The 21,400-nt window shown below is 43.1% G+C and overlaps 1 protein-coding gene across 5 annotated transcripts in view; it reads left to right on the top strand.

Moving 5' to 3' along the window:
• LOC115141783 (LIM domain kinase 1-like) overlaps window positions 1–21,400 on the top strand; it is a 70,175-nt gene that overhangs the window by 24,474 nt on the left and 24,301 nt on the right. For 4 of the 5 annotated variants that reach the window (XM_029680982.2, XM_029680984.2, XM_029680983.2 and 1 more), the window contains one exon: window positions 6,003–6,141. In XM_029680982.2, coding sequence (XP_029536842.1) covers window positions 6,003–6,141 — 139 coding nt within the window. Of the gene's footprint in view, window positions 1–6,002; window positions 6,142–17,800; window positions 18,013–21,400 lie in introns of those variants that run through there. The other variant, XM_029680985.2, reaches the window with a different exon arrangement.

The raw sequence follows: 21,400 nt of genomic DNA, 5'->3' as shown, positions 1-21,400 counted from the left end.
TTCCTGGTTAACTGTAAGTGCTGTTATTGTGAAGTGGAAAAGTCTAGAAGCAACAACGGCTCAGCCACGAAGTGGTATGCCACACAAGCTCACAGAATCATCTGTCCTCAGTTGCAACACTCACTAATGAGTTCCAAGCTGCCTCTGGAAGCAAAATCAGCACAAGAACTGTTCGTTGGACGCTTCATGAAATGGGTTACCATGGCCGAGCAGCCGGACCCAAGCCTAAGATCACCATGTGCAATGCCAAGCATCGGCTGGAATGGTGTAAAGCTCGGCGCCATTGGACTCTGGATCAGTGGAAACGCGTTCTCTGGATGAATTACGCTTCACCATCTGGCAGTCCGATGGACGAATCTGTGTTTGGCCGATACCAGGAGAACGCTACCTGCCCCAATGTGCCAATTTGGTGGAGGAGGAATAATGGTCTGGGGCTGTTTTTCATGGTTCGGGCTAGGCCCCTTAGTGCCAGTGAAGGGACACTACAGCATACAATGACATTCTATACAATTCTGTGCTTCCAACTTTGTGGCCACATTTTAGGGAAGGTCCTTTCCTGTTTCAGCATGACTGTGCGCAAAGCGAGGTCCATACAGAAGTGGTTTGTCGAGATCGGTATGGAAGAACTTGACTGGCCTCCACAGAGAATTGGACCGCCAACTGCAAGCCGGACCTAATAGGCCAACATAAGTGCCCGACCTCACTAATGCTCTTGTGGCTGAATGCTGCGGCGACAACAGGTTTTTTGAAATGTTTGCAAATGTATTACAAATAAAAAACAGAAATACCTTATTTACATAAGTATTCAAACCCTTTGGTATAAGACTTGAAATTGAGCTCAGTTGCATCCATTGATCATCCTTGAAATGTTTCTACAACTTGATTGGAGTCCACCTGTGGTAAATTCCATTGAGCAAAAACCAAGCTATGAGGTCAAAGGAATTGAGGTCACAGGATGCCAGGCACAGATCTGGGAAAGGGTACCAAATTTTTTTTGCAGCATTGAAGGTCCCCAAGAACACAGTGGCCTCCATTATTATTAAATGAAGAAGTTTGGAACCAGAGCTTGAGAGGATCTGTAGCTTGTTTGCGTCAAAGACTCAGGGCTGTAATCACTGCCAAAGGTGCTTCAACAAAGTACTGATTAAAGGGTCTGAATACTTACATAAATGTCATATTTCATGTACACTGCTCAAAAAATAAAGGGAACACTAAAATAACACATCCTAGATCTGAATGAATGAAATATTCTTATTAAATACTTTTTTCTTTACATAGTTGAATGTGCTGACAACAAAATCACACAAAAATTATCAATGTATATCAAATTTATCAACCCATTGAGGTCTGGATTTGGAGTCACACTCAAAATTAAAGTGGAAAACCACACTACAGGCTGATCCAACTTTGATGTAATGTCCTTAAAAGTCAAAATGAGGCTCCGTAGTGTGTGTGGCCTCCACGTGCCTGTATGACCTCCCTACAACGCCTGGGCATGCTCCTGATGAGGTGGCGGATGGTCTCCTGAGGGATCTCCTCCCAGACCTGGACTAAAGCATCAGCCAACTCCTGGACAGTCTGTGGTGCAACGTGGCGTTGGTGGATGGAGCGAGACATGATGTCCCAGATGTGCTCAATTGGATTCAGGTCTGGGGAACGGGCGGGCCAGTCTATAGCATCAATGCCTTCATCTTGCAGGAACTGCTGACACTCCAGCCACATGAGGTCTAGCATAGTCTTGCATAAGGAGGATCCCAGGGCCAACCGCACCAGCATATGGTCTCACAAGGGATCTGAGGATCTCATCTCGGTACCTAATGGCAGTCAGGCTACCTCTGGCAAGCACATGGAGGGCTGTGCGGCCCCCCAAAGAAATGCCACCCCACACCATGACTGACCCACCGCCAAACCGGTCATGTTGGAGGATGTTGCAGGCAGCGGAAAGTTCTCCACGGCGTCTCCAGACTCTGTCACATCTGTCACGTGCTCAGTGTGAACCTGCTTTCATCTGTGAAGAGCACAGGGCGCCAGTGGCGAATTTGCCAATCTTGGTGTTCTCTGGCAAATGCCAAACGTCCTGCACGGTGTTGGGCTGTAAGCACAACCCCCACCTGTGGACGTCGGGCCCTCATACCACCCTCATGGAGTCTGTTTCTGACCGTTTGAGCAGACACATGCACATTTGTGGCCTGCTGGAGGTCATTTTGCAGGGCTCTGGCAGTGCTCTTCCTGCTCCTCCTTGCACAAAGGTGGAGGTAGCGGTCCTGCTGCTGGGTTGTTGCCCTCCTACGGCCTCCTCCACGTCTCCTGATGTACTGGCCTGTCTCCTGGTAGCGCCTCCATGCTCTGGACACTACGCTGACAGACACAGCAAACCTTCTTGCCACAGCTCGCATTGATGTGCCATCCTGGATGAGCTGCACAACCTGAGCCACTTGTGTGGCTTGTAGACTCCGTCTCATGCTACCACTAGAGTGAAAGCACAGCCAGCATTCAAAAGTGACCAAAACATCAGCCAGGAAGCATAGGAACTGAGAAGTGGTCTGTGGTTACCACCTGCAGAACCACTCCTTTATTGGGGGTGTCTTGCTAATTGCCTATAATTTCCACCTGTTGTCTATTCCATTTGCACAACAGCATGTGAAATTTATTGTCAATCAGTGTTGCTTCCTAAGTGGGCAGTTTGAGTTCACAGAAGTGTGATTGACTTGGAGTTACATTGTGTTGTTTAAGTGTTCCCTTTATTTTTTTGAGCAGTGTATTTATTTATTTATTATACATTTGCTAACATTTCAAAAAAACTGTTTTTGATTTGTCATTATGGGGTATTGTGTGTTGATTGATAAGGAAAATATTTTTTAAATCAATTTCAAAAGAAGGTTGTAATGTAACAAAATGTGAAAAGTCTAGGAGTCGAAAGCACTGTTACAGCAAAGGGTGAACCAACTCCATATTAATGTCCATGATTTTGGAATGAGATGTCCATACTTTTGGTCATGTAGTGTATGTCCCCCCCCACTTCTAAAACCACAGTTGCGCCCTTGGTGTATAAGAAGTAGTAGTACTGAACTCAGGGCAAGCTCTTAGTCATCCAGCAGGGTACTTGGTACAATGGGTTAGAGAGACACTCTCTGGGTCTTTCAAACAGTTAATCCTCTTATGTGCCCCCTGTAATGCAAACACACACGCATGCGCGCACACACACAGGCATGGACGTGTGCACACAGGCACAAATCCAAAGGGTATCCCACAAACACATACACTCACACTTTCACTCGCATTTAATCCTACTACGATTGCCTGCTACTGTGGGTAACATATTCATATGGTGTTCTGCTACAGTACAGTTCAGCGCTACATGCCCTTCCCTGATAAAGTGACCAGCTTGGATTTAGCTCGATAGCGTTGAAGCCCTTTGTGTACTGATATGCCTGTGTGTGTAGAGAAGGCCCAGGTATGACTTTGACTCTGCAGGAGGCTGCAGGGACTCTGCAGTAGAGAGGGGGAGGTGCAGCTGGAAGACGGGACTGCTGACTAGGTAGAGTAGTGTGGCTGCGATTGTCCTCTGGCTACCCTTGACCCATTTCTGCCTCCTATCGTCACACCACATGCTCAGCATACTGCATGCAGCAGGATCAGGGTCTAGTAGTGGGAGCTCTGTCTTTGACCATTACACTCACATGTTCACTGTGTGTACAATTCAGTGTGTACATGTCAGTGTTTATGTGTGTTTCTGCAGGGGTGCATGCATGTGTGTCCTGGATAGACTTAAAGAAGACTGATGATAACTGCAGAAACCCATGGGAAATGATCTGTCCACTCCAGTGCCTCAATGGGTTTCCACTCACTTCCCCCCCATCATCCTCTACCTTACCCCAATGCCCTCATCCCCACTCCCCTTCTGGTCCCGTTCCCATTTCCCTCTCCCTAGGCTTCCCTCCCCACAGTCCCCAGGCCCCTAAGATTCATTTGTTAACATTACACCCCATACCCTTACCCCACTGCCCCATCTCCTTTCCCCTTCTAGGCCTCTGGTCTGGATGTACTGTAGCCCAGCAGAGAGGCAGCAGATGGGGATTGATGACCAACAGTCCCCCTGACTCCCCCAGGTCTGTTCCTATTGATCCCTGGCTGTTTGGCAGAGGAAGGCCAGAGAGGAGACAAGGGAGCAGGAAGGCTGATGGAAGTGTGTGTCTGTTTGTCAGAGGAGTCTGATGGGAGGAGCTATAGGAGAATGGGCTCTTAGTAATGACCTGAATGGAATCAATGGAACGGAGTGTTTTATGTATTTGATACCATCCGCCTATAGTTCCTAACATCAGCCTCCTCTGGTGTGTGTGTCTCTGTGATTAGTGACTGTGTTGTTGTCTGTGTTGTCATCTCCTCGCCTCTCCCCTTCACTCCTCAGTACTCACCCTGTCTATCAGCCAATGATCTCTATCTGCCTGACATCACTACCAAATCATTCAGCTCTGTCCTGTTCTCTCCTCTTCTCTCCCTGCGAGAGATATCTCACTATCAGTTCTCTTAATGTACTGTTACTGACAGCGGTAGGTCCATTCCTTAAGATCTCCACATGCAGATAGCCCCTTATGTCTATGATATAATTAAGCAATAAGGCCCGAGGGGGTGTGGTATATGGCCAATAAACAGTGGCTAAGGGCCTGGAATACAGCCCTTAGCCGTAGTATATTGGCCATATACCACAAACCCCCAAGGTACCTTATTAATATTATAAATTGGTTCCCAACGTAATTAGAACAGTAAAAATAAATGCTTTGTCATACCCGTGGTATACAATCTTATACACTATGGCTGTCAGCCAGTCAGCATTCAGGGTGTTTGAACCACACGGTTTATACATGTGGTTATATATCTGAGATGTTTTATTCTAAATCAAATGTTATTGGAATGTATAAAATCACTTTTCAATCGTAGTCGACATTATAATGGTGATGTAATGTTTACCTTGGCATTCCCCTGTGTGTGTGTGAAACTATCCAGGGGCTTTTGATCCACAAAACTAAACAACCATGTTGTTACAGTTGGATGTTGTGTTTGGGCAGCATTGCCATGTGTAGGTGTCTTATCTGTGATCTCACTTTGGTCTAACACTTAATGTATGTGGGAGTATTGCTTTAGTCTAGTGGTTAAGGAAATGTAACTTTCATCACTTTCAGATCTCTGATGCATTATCTGTTGCATTACCTTCAGTAAGACACATGTCAGTGGTTTAGCCTGTTGATGGGCTCTAATCAGTGGGTGAGCCTGAGGGCCTTCTAGGCCTTCAGAACATTTATTTTAAATAAAATGTTGCTTTAATTTCAACTTAATATTTTGAATAATTTTTATGATCTTCTGATTTCATCTCTTCAGTTTGTGTTGGAAAGAGAATACTTTCCCTGGGTAGAAAAATCTAGCTAGCTCAGCCAGCCATTGGGTAGGCCTTCAGAAGCTTTATTAGAGCAGACATTTGGAATGACAGGTGAATGAACCAATCACATTTGGGTGCAATGGGTGGGACTATTTTGGAAAAAAACATGAAGGCCTAGACATGTCACTACCGATTAGCCAATAATGAACAGTAGGCTAGTTTTCCCATGCTTTTGTTGTAGTCTGTGTGACAATGGCGGCAACTGTAGCAGATGTTATTGAGGAGGATGTGGTGGCTAATTTGTTAGCATCGTCATTTCAAGACTAACTTTCAACGAGAAGTTAAATGTTGTGCAGAGGGGGAGGCCAAATCCAGCACTGCCAGGATTGGTGCAACGAGGAAAGAACTTTGAAAGGTATTTTCAAGCTGACAATTATAAGTGCTATCCATAGATGGCTGTGTGTGATCAACCAAGAAGCTTTAGTGCTGGGATTGTCTACTCTTTAGCACCGACAAGAAGTCAACCTGGGCCAGTACTGGTTTCAAAGACCTAGCCAGTTTTATGAAGTCAGCTCTGCCAAATAAACTTACAAACATGCACATAATTCCTCTCGCTCTCCTTGTTCAGATGCTGTCAGTGCAGTGCCTCCCTGTCCCACTGGTACTATCAGAAGGAGGGCCGGCTCTTCTGCAAGAAGGATTACTGGGCCAAGTTCGGAGAGCTGTGCCATGGATGCAACGACCCCATCACAACCGGCCTGATCATGGTAAGATAGTCTTCCGCCACAAACAGCACAGTAACTAGATCCTCCTGACTACAGTACTAGGTATCCCTCTCCTCTCTGTCTTCACCAGTCAATCTCTCTAATCAGCCAGACTTGATACGACACTCCTGTTACAGTCTGTCGGATATGGTTTCCCCAACAACATCCACACAAACACTGGTCTCCACTTTACAGTACCTGTAATTATACCATATGCTTTACACATCCCTGTAAGCTTTCCAGGGAGAGTCATTAACTGTTGTTTAAGTAAAGAGAACAGTCTGAGAGGAGAGGTGGTGAAAGGACATGTGGAGGATGGACATACTCTATGATTTTCCCTTCTCTGATCAGGGGTGTTGGGTTGTTCTGAAATGGGTTTAATAACTTTACTAGTCACTAGAGCAGGGTTCAGCCACCAGACAGATAATATTAAAGCTTCTGCCAAGAGTACTTGGAAATATGTCAAAGTCTGCATTGTGAAAAAGACACGCCTGTCTGCTTTGCATAAAGAGCAGATAAAAACGTGAGTGTAGCCTGTGAGAAATACTGTTAATTGTGCGGTAACCATTTGCATTCTCCCCAGCAGTAGCATGTCACACTTTGAAATGTGGTATATTACCATCATGCCATATTCATAGCCCTTGACTTATTCCACAGTTGGTGTTATTACATGTGTATGTGTATACTAGACAGCACAACGTGTTGATGTCACGTTGCGCAGTACAAGACTAGGGACTCGGTTTGTTTCACTTTTTAACAACAAACTACCTAGTTAGATAATAAAAGTTTACAATAGTTTTCCTATTCATATCTGGATCCTGGGACGCAGTTCGCATTAACGCTGGGACCGCTGATATATGTCCCGGGATCCGTGCTCAAACAAGGTGGTACTACATTGCCGGAGCAGCTAGCCTAGCTGCTAGCTATCAAGCTAGGCAACCTGGTCTACTATTGACGGATACCAAGCACGCTAAGCGGTTAGCCCTTGTGGCTAGGGCCGCACTATTTGTCTCGGTTTTAGGACTACTGATTTCCAGAGTTTTCTACTGCCAGCGTCTCTCATTTCACAGAGTGAATAGTGGACTCGTCAAACAATTAGTACTGTCATGCCTCCGAAAAAAGACAAGGATCACATCTCTGCTGGGCAGGTACATTAACTCTTGGAGAAGTAGAAAGTTTCCTATAAGTAAATTATACTTCAGCAGGAAAATAACTTTAAAAGCTTCGTACAAATGATCATGGAGTCTACCAACAAACGGCTGGACTACCTTACTAAAGATATACAAGACATTAAAACAAGCCTTCAGTTCACACAGAAGGATGTGGATGTATTGAAGACCACACAAGATACACTTTCCAAAAACTGTTCCTCTATGCGGAATGAAATCACCACAGTTAGGGAGGGCCTCCAGAACGTCTGGGAAGGCAGAATGAAATCACCACAGACAGGGAGGGCCTCCAGAACATGTCTGGGAAGGCAGAATGAAATCACCACAGTTAGGGAGGGCCTCCAGAACATGTCTGGGAAGGCAGAATGAAATCACCACAGTTAGGGAGGGCCTCCAGAACATGTCTGGGAAGGCAGAATGAAATCACCACAGACAGAGAGGGCCTCCAGAACATGTCTGGGAAGGCAGAATGAAATCACCACAGACAGAGAGGGCCTCCAGAACATGTCTGGGAAGGCAGAATGAAATCACCACAGACAGAGAGGGCCTCCAGAACATGTCTGGGAAGGCAGAATGAAATCACCACAGACAGGGAGGGCCTCCAGAACATGTCTGGGAAGGCAGAATGAAATCACCACAGTTAGGGAGGGCTTCCAGAACATGTCTGGGAAGGCAGAATGAAATCACCACAGACAGAGAGGGCCTCCAGAACATGTCTGGGGAGGCAGAATGAAATCACCACAGTCAGGGAGGGCCTCCAGAACATGTCTGGGAAGGCTGATTACCTGGATGGACAATTGAGGAGAAATAATCTTGTAATAGATTGTATCCAGGAGAGCCAAAGTGAGATATGAGCTGAATCAGAGGACAAAGTTCGAAAGCTGTTTTCTGAGGAGCTACAATCGGATCAACATGTTGAACTGGAATGTGCTCACCTGTCTGGGAAGCCAGGGGTCTCTAGTGGTACCAATGGAACCAGACCAAGGCCAACTGTAGTGAAATTCCTCAGGTTCAAGGATAAGCTTGCAGTCCTTGAAAAAGCCAAATGCCTTAAATGGTCCTTCATCTTCATCATCTCCGATGCAGTCCGTCAAAGAAGAAAGGAACTAATACCAGCTATGAAGGCTGCAAGAGAACGAGGTGACATGACATATCTGATGTATGACACATTGATTGTTCACCCTCCCTCCCAAGGTGACATACACAAGTAATTCCAGCCACACACACCCACTGACTGACACTGACTAACATTGACTGACTGACTGACTGACTGAGATTCCAACTTCTGATTCATGATTGGACATTTAAATACTGTAAATCTACCAAAGAAAGGTCTGTTAATTGCTCACTTGAATATATGCAGTTTAAGGAACAGAATTCATGAAATAGGCTGTCTAGCGCATCAAACAAGATTAATCTATTGGCAATATCAGAGACTCACTTGGACCCTTCTTTTGAGGATGCTGAGATCTCTATACATGGACACAATTTGTTCAGGAGGACCAGAAATAGATGTGTGGGTTGCAGTTTAGATCCAGAATCATATTCCAGCAAAACATTGTAAGGACTTAATGTTGACTGGATTAGAGGCACAATGGGTACAGGTGCATTGACCACATTTGAAACCTATACTAGTTGGTTGCTGCTATTAGCCTCCTAATGCTAATGTGAAATATCTTGATGTAATTTGTGAAATGTTGGATAAGGTATCTGATGAACATAGGGAAATATATTTTTGGGGAGATATGAATATAGATTTTTTTGAACACCAACTGTCCAATGAGAAATAAACTTATTTCTGTTGCCAATGTATGTAACCTGACCCAAGTTGTGACATTACCAACCAGAACGTTCACTAATAGGTCCAGTATCACATCGTCAACTTGTATCGATCACAATTTTACTAACATGGCTGAACATTGTTCTAAACCTGTATCAGTGGCACTAGGTTGCAGTGATCATAACTTGGTTGCACTCACTAGGAAACTAAAATACCAAAGGCTGGCCCTAAGGTAATCTACCTTCCAATGGCACGTTGTTTTAGCTAATCCAAGTTTATCATTTTAAAAGGCTAATTGTTCATTAGAAAACTCTTTTGCAATTGTGTTGGCATAGCTGAAAACTGTTGTGCTGATTTTAAAGAAGCAATAATACTGGCCTTATTTAGACTAGTTAAGTATCTGGAGCATCAGCATTTGTGGATTCGATCACAGGCTCAAAATGGCCAGAAACAAAGACCTTTCTTCTGAAACTTGTCAGTCTATTCTTGTTCTGAGAAATTAAGGCAATTCCATGTGAGAAATTGCCAAGAAACTGAAGATCTCGTACAACGCTGTGTACTACTCCCTTCACAGAACAGTGCAAACTGGCTCTAACCAGAATAGAAAGAGGAGTGTTAGGCCCCAGTGCACAACTGAGCAAGAGGACAAGTACATTAAAGTGTCTAGTTTGAGAAACAGACACCTCACAACTCCTCAACTGGCAGCTTCATTAAATAGTACCTGCAAAACACCCGTCTCAACGTCAACAGTGAAGAGGTGACTCCGGGATGCTGGCCTTCAAGGCAGAGTTCCTCTGTCCAGTGTCTGTGTTCTTTTGCCCATCTTAATCTTTTATTTTTATTGGCCAGTCTGAGATGTTGGTTTTTCTTTGCAACTCTGCCTATAAGGCAGGATTCCTCCAGTTTAGACCAAGCAGCCTTCATGTTCGCAGCATTGTCTGTCACCAGTGCAAATACCTTCTGTGGTCCAAGGTCATTGATTGCCTTCAGCTCATCTGCAATGTAGAGACCGGTGTGTCTGTTGTCCCTTGTGTCTGTGCTCTTGTAGAATACTGGTTGAGGGGTGGAGATGATAGTTAACTATTCCTTGCCCACAAACATTTGACCCCCCCATCAGAGATGATTGCAATACAGTCTGCTTTCTCTATGATTTGCTTGACCTTCACTTGAACTCTGTTGAGCTCTGCATCCACCAAAAAAACTTCTGATTCCCGGAGGACCATGAGCTGTTGCTATCATTAATGTGTCTGTTTTATAATTTTCACCTTGAATAGAGGTAGAGGGATTTTTGTCAGAGGTTGCTTGTTGTGAGTGCTGAGGTAACTTGGCCAGATGATTCTGCGTCTTTGTTGTATTCTTCACATATGATTTGGCACAGTATTTGCAAATGTACACAGCTTTTCCTTCTACATTAGCTGCAGTGAAATGTCTCCACGCATCAGATAATGCCCGTGGCATTTTCCTGTTTTTTTTTAAACAAATACAATTCCATGTACAGATAAATAGTTAAGCAGTTAGAATAAACAACTCCTTTGTAAGATAAATGTTTTAAAATGAAACATTTATGGAAACAGGTGAGTTAACACCTCAGTTAGCAGGTTCAAGCAAGCTAAAAACCCATATGGTAGCAAAAACTAACTAGCAGAAATTGTTAACAAGTTAGAAATGATTTAAACACACTTTGCTGTAGGCTACTATTTACTAGTTAACAAAAAAGCATGTATGTCATATAAAATATATTCTCCCCACCCAGTATTGTAAACAAAACTTACCAGAAAGCATGCAGTCCTTGGCCCAGACAGTGTAGTAGTGTGGACTCAATAGCATCTCATTAGTGTACAAGATCTTGAGAATCAGCTGCACATGTGATGTAAGAGTGCACTGCACGTGTGATGGAAGAATGCACTGTGCATGCAGAGGGTTGCAATTCCATTGAATTGGGGATAGTTTAACCAAAATATACCACATTACCTAGAATTGCCTTATGTGTATACCACGAAAAAAGGTTCACTGTTATAAGCTAACTTTTTTGATGAATTTAAGCAGAATTCCCGGGCTTAACCTCCCATGGAAAATGTCTGGGACATTTTAGTGGAAAGTTTATGACCCTTTGCAACCCTACTGAGCAGTGAACTAAGAATGGTGTCTGAGTGGGTTGATATGAATAAATTGGCATTGAACATTTCTAAAACGAAATGTATTGTATTTGGTTCAATATATATACTTGCTGATGATCCCCAATTGTATTTGTCGATGAATAGAATGCATTTAGAGCAATTACATTTCAAAAAACGAAACTACAGAACACAGATAATATTGTGTATTAAGATGGGTAAGGGAATTGCTGTTACAAGAAAATGTTCAGAGTATGTAACATCTAGCACTCTGAATCAGGTGATTCAATCCCTGGTCCTATCACAACTATCACACTGCAGCAAAGACAGATATCAAAAATCTCCAAACGGCTCAAAACAGGGCTGCCAGATTAGCTCTTCATTGCTCTATCTGTATGAATATTATCCAAATGCATCAGAATCTCTCATGGCTTCGCGGTAAAAACAAATTACTCTCCAGTCTTCTGATTTTCTTTTAGGAATGTTATATTAAAAAAATATATATATATTTTTCAGGCCAATTAGTACACACTAGCAACACGCATAACCACCAAACCAGACCGGCAAATTCAGGGCAGCAAAGACAACCCATGCCAAGCACAAATCGCCTTAAATCTACAGTTTTATATAGGGCCGTAGCTGAATGGTACTCTTTACCAATCCATATTTCTCAGGCAAAAAGTAAATCATCGTTCAAGAAAAAAATAAAAGAACATCTAATGACTGGACAGGAAATAGAAAGTATCAACTGAATGTTAAATGTGTTTCCTGTCAGGTAATTTAATTGTCTGTATTGTCTACTTGTTGAATGATTGTGAAGTCTTGATTTGTTGTGGTTTGTAATGTCTCGATAATTGGTGTTGGACGCCAGGAAGATTAGCTAGCGCAACGGCGTTAGCTAATGGGGATCCTAATAATATAAAAAATATAAAAAATGACAGCCTAAATTCAAAATGGATTAAATCGATTTTATTTCTCAACAATATACACACAAATGACAAAGTGAAAACATTCTTTTTTGAACTTTTTGTGCAGAAATATACAGAATATCTCATTTAAATAAGTATTAATACTATGTAGAAGCACCTTTGGCAGCGATTATAGCTGTGAGTCTTTCTGGGTAAGTTTCTAAGAGCTTTCAACACCTGGACCTGCAACATTTGTCCATTATTATTTTCAAAATCTTTCAAGCTCTGTCAAAATTGGTTGTTGATCATTGCTGGACAACCATTTTCAGGTCTTGCCATAGATTTAGAGTAAATTTTAATCAAAACGGGAACTCAGCCACTCAGGAACATTCACTATCTTTTTGGTAAGTAATTCCAGTGTAGATTTGGCCTTGTGTTTTAGGTTATTGTTCTTCTGAAAGGTGAATTCATCTCCAAGTGTCTGGTGGAAAGCAGACTGAACCAGGGTTTCCTCTAGGATTTTGCCTCTTGAACCAACTAGCCCTCTAAACTCTCACCTTAGAATATCCTTTATTTTATGATCTACTGAGACACCTCTAATTCACTACACTTTTCTAATCTGACATCCTCTTTCATATAATGTCTGTCTGATTTTATATTTGATAGCAGGGTGGTGGTGGGAGAGTACATCTTGTGCTTGTTGTTAAACTGTAAGAGTGAGTTGTTTGGGCCCTGGGTTAAAATAAGGGTGATATTGAGAAATATGTTAAAGATGACAACATTTGAGCCTGGTTGATTTCACATTAAGTTTCTCCGTTACATGATGTCACCTCCTCTCGTTCCATGATCTCTGGGTCTGAAAAAAACCTCTCACCAGAAATAGATTAGTCTAGTCTACTTTCTCTCTTTCCCTTTCTCAGTCCTTTATTGTTGTATTTGTTCAATCTCCCATAAGCCTTTTCACTGGAATCCTTGACCTGACTTCTTGACAGACCCAATCCCACCACACTGCACTATCATGTAGGGTTTCTATTGGCCAATCCCAACTCACTAAGATCACTTTATTAGTCAATTGCATACAAGGTCCTAACAAAATTCGACCTCCGTTTTCAACCCAACACATACATACAGTACCAGTCAAAAGTTTGGACACACTCTAGGGTTTTTCTTTATTTGTACTATTTTGTACATTGTGGCTTGGTCTTTTACCAAATAGGGCTATCTTCTGCATAACCTCCTACCTTGTCACAACACAACTGATTGGCCCAAATGCATTAAGAAGGAAAGAAATTCTACAAATGAGCTTTTAAGAAGGCACACCTGTTAATTGAAATTCATTCCAGGTGACTACCTCATCCAGCTGGTTGAGAGAATGCCAAGAGTGTGCAAAGCTGTCATCAAGGCAAAGGGTGGCTACTTTGAAGAATCTCAAATATAAAATATATTTTGATTTGTTTAACACTTTTTTTTGGTTACTACATGATTCCATGTGTGTTATTTCATAGTTTTGGTTTGTCACGTACACATGGTTGGCAGATGTTTAATGCGAGTGTAGCGAAATGCTTGTGCTTTTGGTTCCGACACTGCAGTAAGATCTAACAAGTAATCTAAAAATTCCCCAATAACTACCTAATACACACATCTAATGGGGTGAATGAGAATATGTACATATAAATATATGGATGAGTTGGATGCGTCCGTGTATCTATGTGTCCGTGCAAGTATGTGTGTCATTACACTCAGCCCTCTGCAGTGCAAGGTCAGTAATGAACCACCCACCCAGTGGAGGCCAGCAGAGTCCAAAGTGAATCAGAGATGGCAGCTAGCGCTCACCCTGCCCTGCTACTCGCTACCCATTTACCTAGTCCTCTACAGGGCCAGATGTATCAGTCACATTCCCATTACAGTGCAAAGACATCAGCTATTGATTGACGTCTGACCGCGGTTCAGTTCAACCAAGACGGTCAGGCAATCACGTTTACCCAAAGATGTCAGACCAATTGTGTTATAGACGGACGGACTGACCAACTGAACTGAATGGCAGACACTGTCAATTTCCTGCACTCTGGACGTGTGGCGTGATGCAGTCCAATCCCACACTGCCCACCCTTGGCATCCGGCCAGCAAAACCGGGCAGACTGCATTTTTCTTCAGCCCACAAAATGCATCCTCTGAAAGAGGGTAGTGTTTTTCTTGTTGGAGCTGGGACATAGAAGCACACTAAAATAGTGTGATGCAATGTGGGTATGACTCACAGTCTGCCTGCTGATTGAAATGTTAAATTGATTAGGTCGTTTGGGTAGGAGAAGAGAACGACATGTATAGAGACATTTCTCACCATGTCACTGTGCCTCTGCCTTCGATGAGTCTAGAGCCTCAGAATGGATAATTGAGAAATGATCAATTTCTCAAACAGCTTAGTTTAATTCCTTCCGCTCTGGTATAGTGTTGCAGTGTCCAGTGGGAGTAGGCAGGCTATGCCCCTGCAGGTATTCTAATGGGGTATTCATGACCCCAAGGCAAGCATGACAACCACAACTCCAAGATAATTAACTCCCTTTGGTGGTTAATAATACATTTGAAGGCCAGGATCATTTCACTGTTGTTATCAGTGGATGGATATTGGGAAATAGACATATTTTCAAGATACTTTACAGTACATGAAATGTCCCTCCCTTTCACAGACAATCCCAGTTTAGCAACATCTTATAACAACTGCCATTGGTGTGACAGCACATTGTTTAGGTGGGAGTAATGTTGTTTTCTAAGTGTCTCATAATAATCTCTATGGTCTGATTAGCCTTGAGTATCTGTTGGGAAAGACACTCACTTTCAGACATTAAGGCTGTAAGATGTTCAGTTTGTGACCATGGTGATTGAGCAATAGTCAGTGAACAAAAGTGTAATATTCTGAAGTTTGGGTGGAAGTTGTTTTGTTTGTCTGATCAGATATGCCTGGGGTTTGTTGGAAAGTAGGCTAGAGTTACTGTAAGGGTTTCAGCATGTCAACATAGAGGTTGAGCAACAGTGGTAGCAGGAGTGTGTGTGAAATACAGAAAGGGGGCTTAGCAGGAAGGAAGTGTAAGGTTCTAGTGAGATGGAATTGACTTACCATGACCTCCCTGCCTTGTCTTGATTGCCTGCCTACAATGAATTTGTCAACATTTTCCATCCCACACCATAGAATGGAGAGATCTTTGCATATTCACACGTATCCACGCATAACAATATGAACTTCAACCTGGTCTGACACTGATGAGCGTCTTCAATGAGACGGCCATCATTTATGACATTTTAGTACCTTTTCAGGTTCAATATTCTTAGCTTTTTATTGGGGTTTTCCAATGATCTTATGTGTCGTGGCACATTCACATTCCTCCCCAGTAGAAACCTGTTTCAAACAACTTCATTTAAAAAAACACCTCCATGGATTTGTTTTCTTCCCCTACTAGTGAAATTTCCCAAACATGGTTTGTTATGTGACTGGTCTCAGTGGGTTGTCTTTGTTAGCTTCAAACAGCTACATTTTAGTCCTCCACAAAGCTACATTTTGAAGGAGAGCATCAATAACATTGTCCAGCGCTTGTCTCCTCCACCATCGACGTCTGCCTGTCTTCCCTCCTGAAGACACAGGCTCTCTGTAGTGTTTAAGTTTTTACTCCTTTTTTAAACACTTTTTGTCACTCCTTAGGCTGTCGCAGTGCAGAGAGGAAGGAACGGATTCTATGAAAAAACATGACTACCAGTGGTTTTCAGACTGCTTTATCCATTTGGTATTTATATTTAAATTGTCTGGTTTGGGTTAGTATGGATACTTCTTTGAATGAGTCAATCAGTTGGGTAGTAACCTTTTTACTCCATGGTAAGAATTAGCCTCTCTACCAGGCCTTTCAGATATAGACAATAAAGCTTCATAACAGTCAGCCAGTCTTGCCACCTGGTTAGTTTTAGATGCCTTATTAGATTTGGCTGTCTAGTTGTGACTGCCTGGTTACATGTAGGTGATGTGACTGTTCAATGGACTAGTTATCCGTCCTGTCACCTTTTGGGTGGTTGGCTGGGATGCTCTGAAGCACTCAGGCTGCATTAGACTGAGTCTGAAATGGAGCCCTGTTAGGGCACTACATTTGACCGGGGCCCATATGTGCCATTTCAGACACATCCTCAATCGATTGTGTGTGTTTTTGATGGGAGGTCCATCAGACACTGCAGATGCCCCGGCCTTTCTCTATTAACATCTGCCGAGTCAGATGGCCCCAGGCAGCAGCTGGTATAAGAGAGTGGGGGGATAGAGGAAGGGGGGCGAGCGATGGACTGGGGTGAGGGAAAGTCTGACACAGAGAGAAAAGGTGAGTAAGAGAAGGAGAGAGCTAGAGACATAATAGAGTGAGCAAACAAATGGGACAGCAGGGACCGTCATCCAGCCTGAAACCAAGATCGCTGTCTGTCTGTGACTGTAGCACCTGGACAGGATCACTGATGCTACAGTTCCCTAAATAACATGTAAACACACCACCGCCACGCCACACCCTGGTCTGGCACTCCACAATGGTCACTGTGTTCAGCAAGTTATCATGTTATCATGTTATGGTGTGATGTGGTGATGCGTTGGTGTTCCTCTGCTTCATGTTTTACATTTAAAGAGCAGAGAATATGAACCATTACTGTGTTCTTAAAGGCACAATCTGGGATATTTACAATGGCCATTTCAATGAATGATCTACATGTAACTGCCAATAGAGTTCCTTTATGTTGGCAGTTACCTGTAAGTTACCCATTTGATTCTTGAAGAACAAAAAATGTATAACAGTCTCATGAGCTTAGTACAACTGTCTTACCCTACCATAACCCCAAATATAAGGTTTTATTACCTCATTATGGTCATCTTCCTCTTAGGTGTTTGATGTTCCAGGTGGTTTGTATAGTAGATTGCGTTTAGGTTTTAAAAAGTATGTTTGTGTTCTAATCTTCCAATATGTGCTTTTACAGATGTAGGATCTTAATTTGATCACCCAGGAAATGTTAATGTTAATGTTTATTTGAGGTTTAAAAAGGCTTCGGAATTTTGTAATTTCCACTGAAATTTGACTTGATTTTCCCTCATGTAAAATGTACCAACCCCTAATAAAATGTCCATGAATTATACTCCACATAATAATTCACATTTCCTGTTGCTGCAGGATTATTTTCCCGCTGTAGCAAACTGGCTCAAATTAAGATCCTACATTTGTATAATCAGTCTGTCATCCTCCCCACTAGTACAGTAAGCCCTTTAATGCAAGTGATGTTAGATGACATGGTGGTGTTGCGTGAGGGCTTTGGCTGGCCCCCTTTTTTTATTTGACATTTCCGACAGAGTATTAAATATGATCGCCTGTCAGCTGTGACTGAGCTAGAGGAGGTTTGGAATAGGGGGGACTAGGGAAAGGGGGATGGGGGAAGAAAGAGGGAGAAATATAAGAGGGGGGTATTTTCTGAAGACATCAGAGAGGAGACACAGCCAGCAGGCGCATGGGTGGGCTGGACCAGGCAGGAAACGATGAGGTCATAGAAACAGAGAGAGAGAGCGGCTGCCGCTTGTTAGAGTGAGTGAGAGAGAGAGAGAGGGGCAACGAGGGAGGGAGGGGAATGAGCAGCCTGTGACATCGTTTCAGATATGAGCTCAGTGGCAAAGGCGTGGACAGCTCCTCTCTTTCTCTCTCGCTCCTCTGCCTCATCCTTTTCTCTCTCTCTCATTTGGCCTCTGTGTTGTTGTGACAGCAGTGTGGGCTCACCAGAATGAACTAGTCTTGCCGGGAGTAGAGTGGACTGTATAGGAAAGCAGCAGCAGGGAGGCTGTCATGGTGTCAGATTTATTTTTCTGGGGATTTTGCTGTCTCAAGCTGTGGAAAAGGGACAGAAAGGTAAGATGGCTTTCCCTATGTAGACTGTGATGGAGTGAAAGGGCTTGGCTAGCTTCAGCCGGTTGATTGGCGGGGTGGCAGTCGGGCTGTCTCAAGTGGCTTGTGTTGAGTAAGCAGGCTTGATTCTGCTGTGTTTGTGTTTTAGGTCTCCATCTCTCTATTGCATGTTTTAAGTAGAAATAGAATATTGATATTGTATCGTCCCTAAAATGATCTTGTTAAGAGATGTTTATGTTCATGTTGAAATGGATGCAATGATCTCTAAGAAACTGGGTCCATGACATATACATTTTTTATTGAATAATTTTTGTTTCATGAAATAGACATGAGCCTAGGCGGTCACATGGTCTATATTTAACATGCTGTAGATGCTACAGGATGGCCGTAACATGCTGTTGATGCTACAGGATGGCCGTAACATGCTGTTGATGCTACAGGATGGCCGTAACATGCTGTTGATGCTAATGCTAACAGGATGGGATGGCCTTAACCTTGCTACAGGATGGCCGTAACATGCTGCTGTAGATGCTACAGGATGGCCGTAACATGCTGTTGATGGCTTAACATGCTGTAGATGCTACAGGATGGCCGTAACATGCTGTTGATGCTACAGGATGGCCGTAACATGCTGTTGATGCTACAGGATGGCCGTAACATGCTGTTAATGCTACAGGATGGCCTTAACATGCTGTAGATGCTACAGGATGGCCGTAACATGCTGTAGATGCTACAGGATGGCCGTAACATGCTGTAGATGCTACAGGATGGCCGTAACATGCTGTTGACTAAGTGGTAAACAGGGGTTTTCCAGTGAACAGGCATGAATCCAAGCCGTGTTTGGGGTTGCTGGGTGCTGTTTCTGCCACTTGGTCTGGTCTAATCATATTTGCCCCGTTTATTCTTTCTAAATGAGTCGGAGTCAGAAACAAAATGAAAGCCTGTGTTGCCAAATGAGATCTAAGTAGGAAGGAAGGCAGTGAACAGGAGGGAAGCCAACTGGTGATTGGAGCTGCCGAACTCTTAGGGGAAACAATGTGCCATCTAGAACCTTTAAGTCCCCATAGGCGAACCATTTGAATAACCCTTTTTGGTTCCAGGTAGAACCCTTTCTACACATGGTTCTACATGAAACCAAAAAGGGTTCTACCTGAAACCAAAATGGGTTTCACCTGGAACCTAAAAGGGTTCTCCTATGGGGACAGCCAAAGAACACTTTTGGAACCTTTTTTTCTGAGAGTGTGGATAAGATAGAGGTGATGTCCTTTTTCTACTCAAGATCCAGGACATGCTCCACTTCTCTTCTTTCTACAGTTTAGGTTTTGGTTTGGAAATTGAAAAGCCAAATTTCATTGCTTGATGAATTGATTTAAATGCAGGATTCTATATTATAGACGTTCTATCCATCTGTTATATGGAGATTTGACTGATCCTCCAGCACCTCAACATGCATGGTCCAAATGGCTTTGGAATTTGGAATCCCCCATTAAGCTTTTTTGGAATTTGACCTAGAATTCACTCTCATGGGTGTATCGGGAGTATCTGTTACCTGCTGAATGTGCTGCTGATGTAACCAATTCCTGATGTCAACATCAGCTTGTGTAGCATGAAAGTACTTGGTTTCTGTCATAGTTCTTGTGTGAATTCTTGCTGGTGGTTTATTGGCTTTATGTGTACTTGTCAGGATCAGAAGGCCTCAAAAACAGAAAAGGTTGAGAAGCCCTGAGCTTTACTATTGCAGCAGTTCCATTGAACCTCAATAGGTCACTGGAATAACTAATCATCTCCAGGTCATAATGTGGTTAGTTACACCAACCGGATCCCCTCTGTACCAGCTCTGCATCACATCATGGTGTGTTAGGATTAGGTCATTGTAATAGATTTATCCTACCTGGGATGGGTTAGTGAAGTCATGGCAGTGTGTGCTAATATCAGTTTAAATGACAACGTGTGCATGCGTGTGACTGTGTGCGTGCATGGTGTAGTGTTTACATCAGGCTAACTGACGTAAGGGGCATACCTTATGTTGCTAGTGTTTTATAGTCCCCATTACTCTCCTCACATTATCCATATCACTATATCGGCAAGACCCTCCACAGGTCCACAATGCATCAGTATAACTGGAAGTCCATACAGGAAACATAAGTGAACAACCGGCTAAAGTTCCAATATCCACCACACTAATAAGCAATGTAGTGGGCAATGGGCAAGCATTCTAAGTGGAATGCTAGTATGGATATTAGAATATACTGTAGCATTGGCTCCAATTCACCTAGTTTACATGGTTGGACTAAACTTTTTATAATGAATCCTAAAACAAAAATGAAAGTGATGCAATAGTTTTGTGAACAGAAAATGTCCTAAAAGCAATATGGAGACTCCCTAACTTCCCTACCCCCCCACCCCTCCCTCCCTCCCCCTCATCTGTTGTTTACACTAGAGAACCTGAGTGTCATTGTGAAACCAGAGGGTCATAAATACCTTTGATTGGTCCAATAGGGGCCATACACATTCCACAGGCTGTCTAAAAACAGACACACACACACACACACACACACATACATACATACATACACACACACACCACTAAATGGATTAGCCTCCCAACTTATCATCGTAATGTTTGGGTCGTCAAACCCTTAAAGTTGAAACTTTGACACATTTAAGTACTGAAATGACAGCCTTTGAATGGCTGTGTCATCATAATATCACCAAGGACATTTCCTCATTCTTGTGAACTCATTTGCATTATCACTTGTGCTTTGGGAAAGCCCTCAAAGAAATTAAATTTATTTGCAATGATTTGGTTTACAGTTTAGGAAGTGGAGATGAGTTATTGGACAAAGCCAATTTTAAAGATTTGCCTGGTTGTACACACGAGTAGTTCCAGGCAACTTCCTGCTTTCTATTTCCAGATGAATTGCATTTCTCACCTTTTGTATCTTCATCACAAGTCCCCAGCTGGTGCAGTCATTGTTCATTATAGGATCATGCTTAATATGTGACCGCCTCCCTCCAGCTCACCATGGTAACACACTGTTTCCAGATGCTTCTCCATGGCGACCTCACTCTTCCCAAAGGAAACGTGCTGATGATTTGGATTGTTGTGGACAGTGGTCCTGTGTGCGCCACATAACCAAGCCACACTGCTCTCTTACATACAGAGAGAGAGGGAGAGAGGGAGAGAGGGAAAGAGAGAGAGGGAAAGAGGGAGAGAGGGAAAGAGGGAAAGAGAGAGAGAGGGAGTGGGAGAGAGAGGGAGGGGGAGAGAGAGGGAGAGACCAGCTGTGGGTAGTTACAGTATATTCTGTAAGTTATCCCCACTCATTGTAAATTGAAGCTTTTTAACCAACTTTTTGGCAGGTTTCTCATGCTACATAGTTTCATTCTG

The sequence above is a fragment of the Oncorhynchus nerka genome, linkage group LG14 (genome assembly GCF_034236695.1).
Source record: "Oncorhynchus nerka isolate Pitt River linkage group LG14, Oner_Uvic_2.0, whole genome shotgun sequence".
In the NCBI taxonomy this organism is placed as follows: domain Eukaryota; kingdom Metazoa; phylum Chordata; class Actinopteri; order Salmoniformes; family Salmonidae; genus Oncorhynchus; species Oncorhynchus nerka.
The sequence above is the reverse complement of the archived record's forward strand: the minus strand, read 5'-3'. Positions and strand labels throughout refer to the sequence as shown.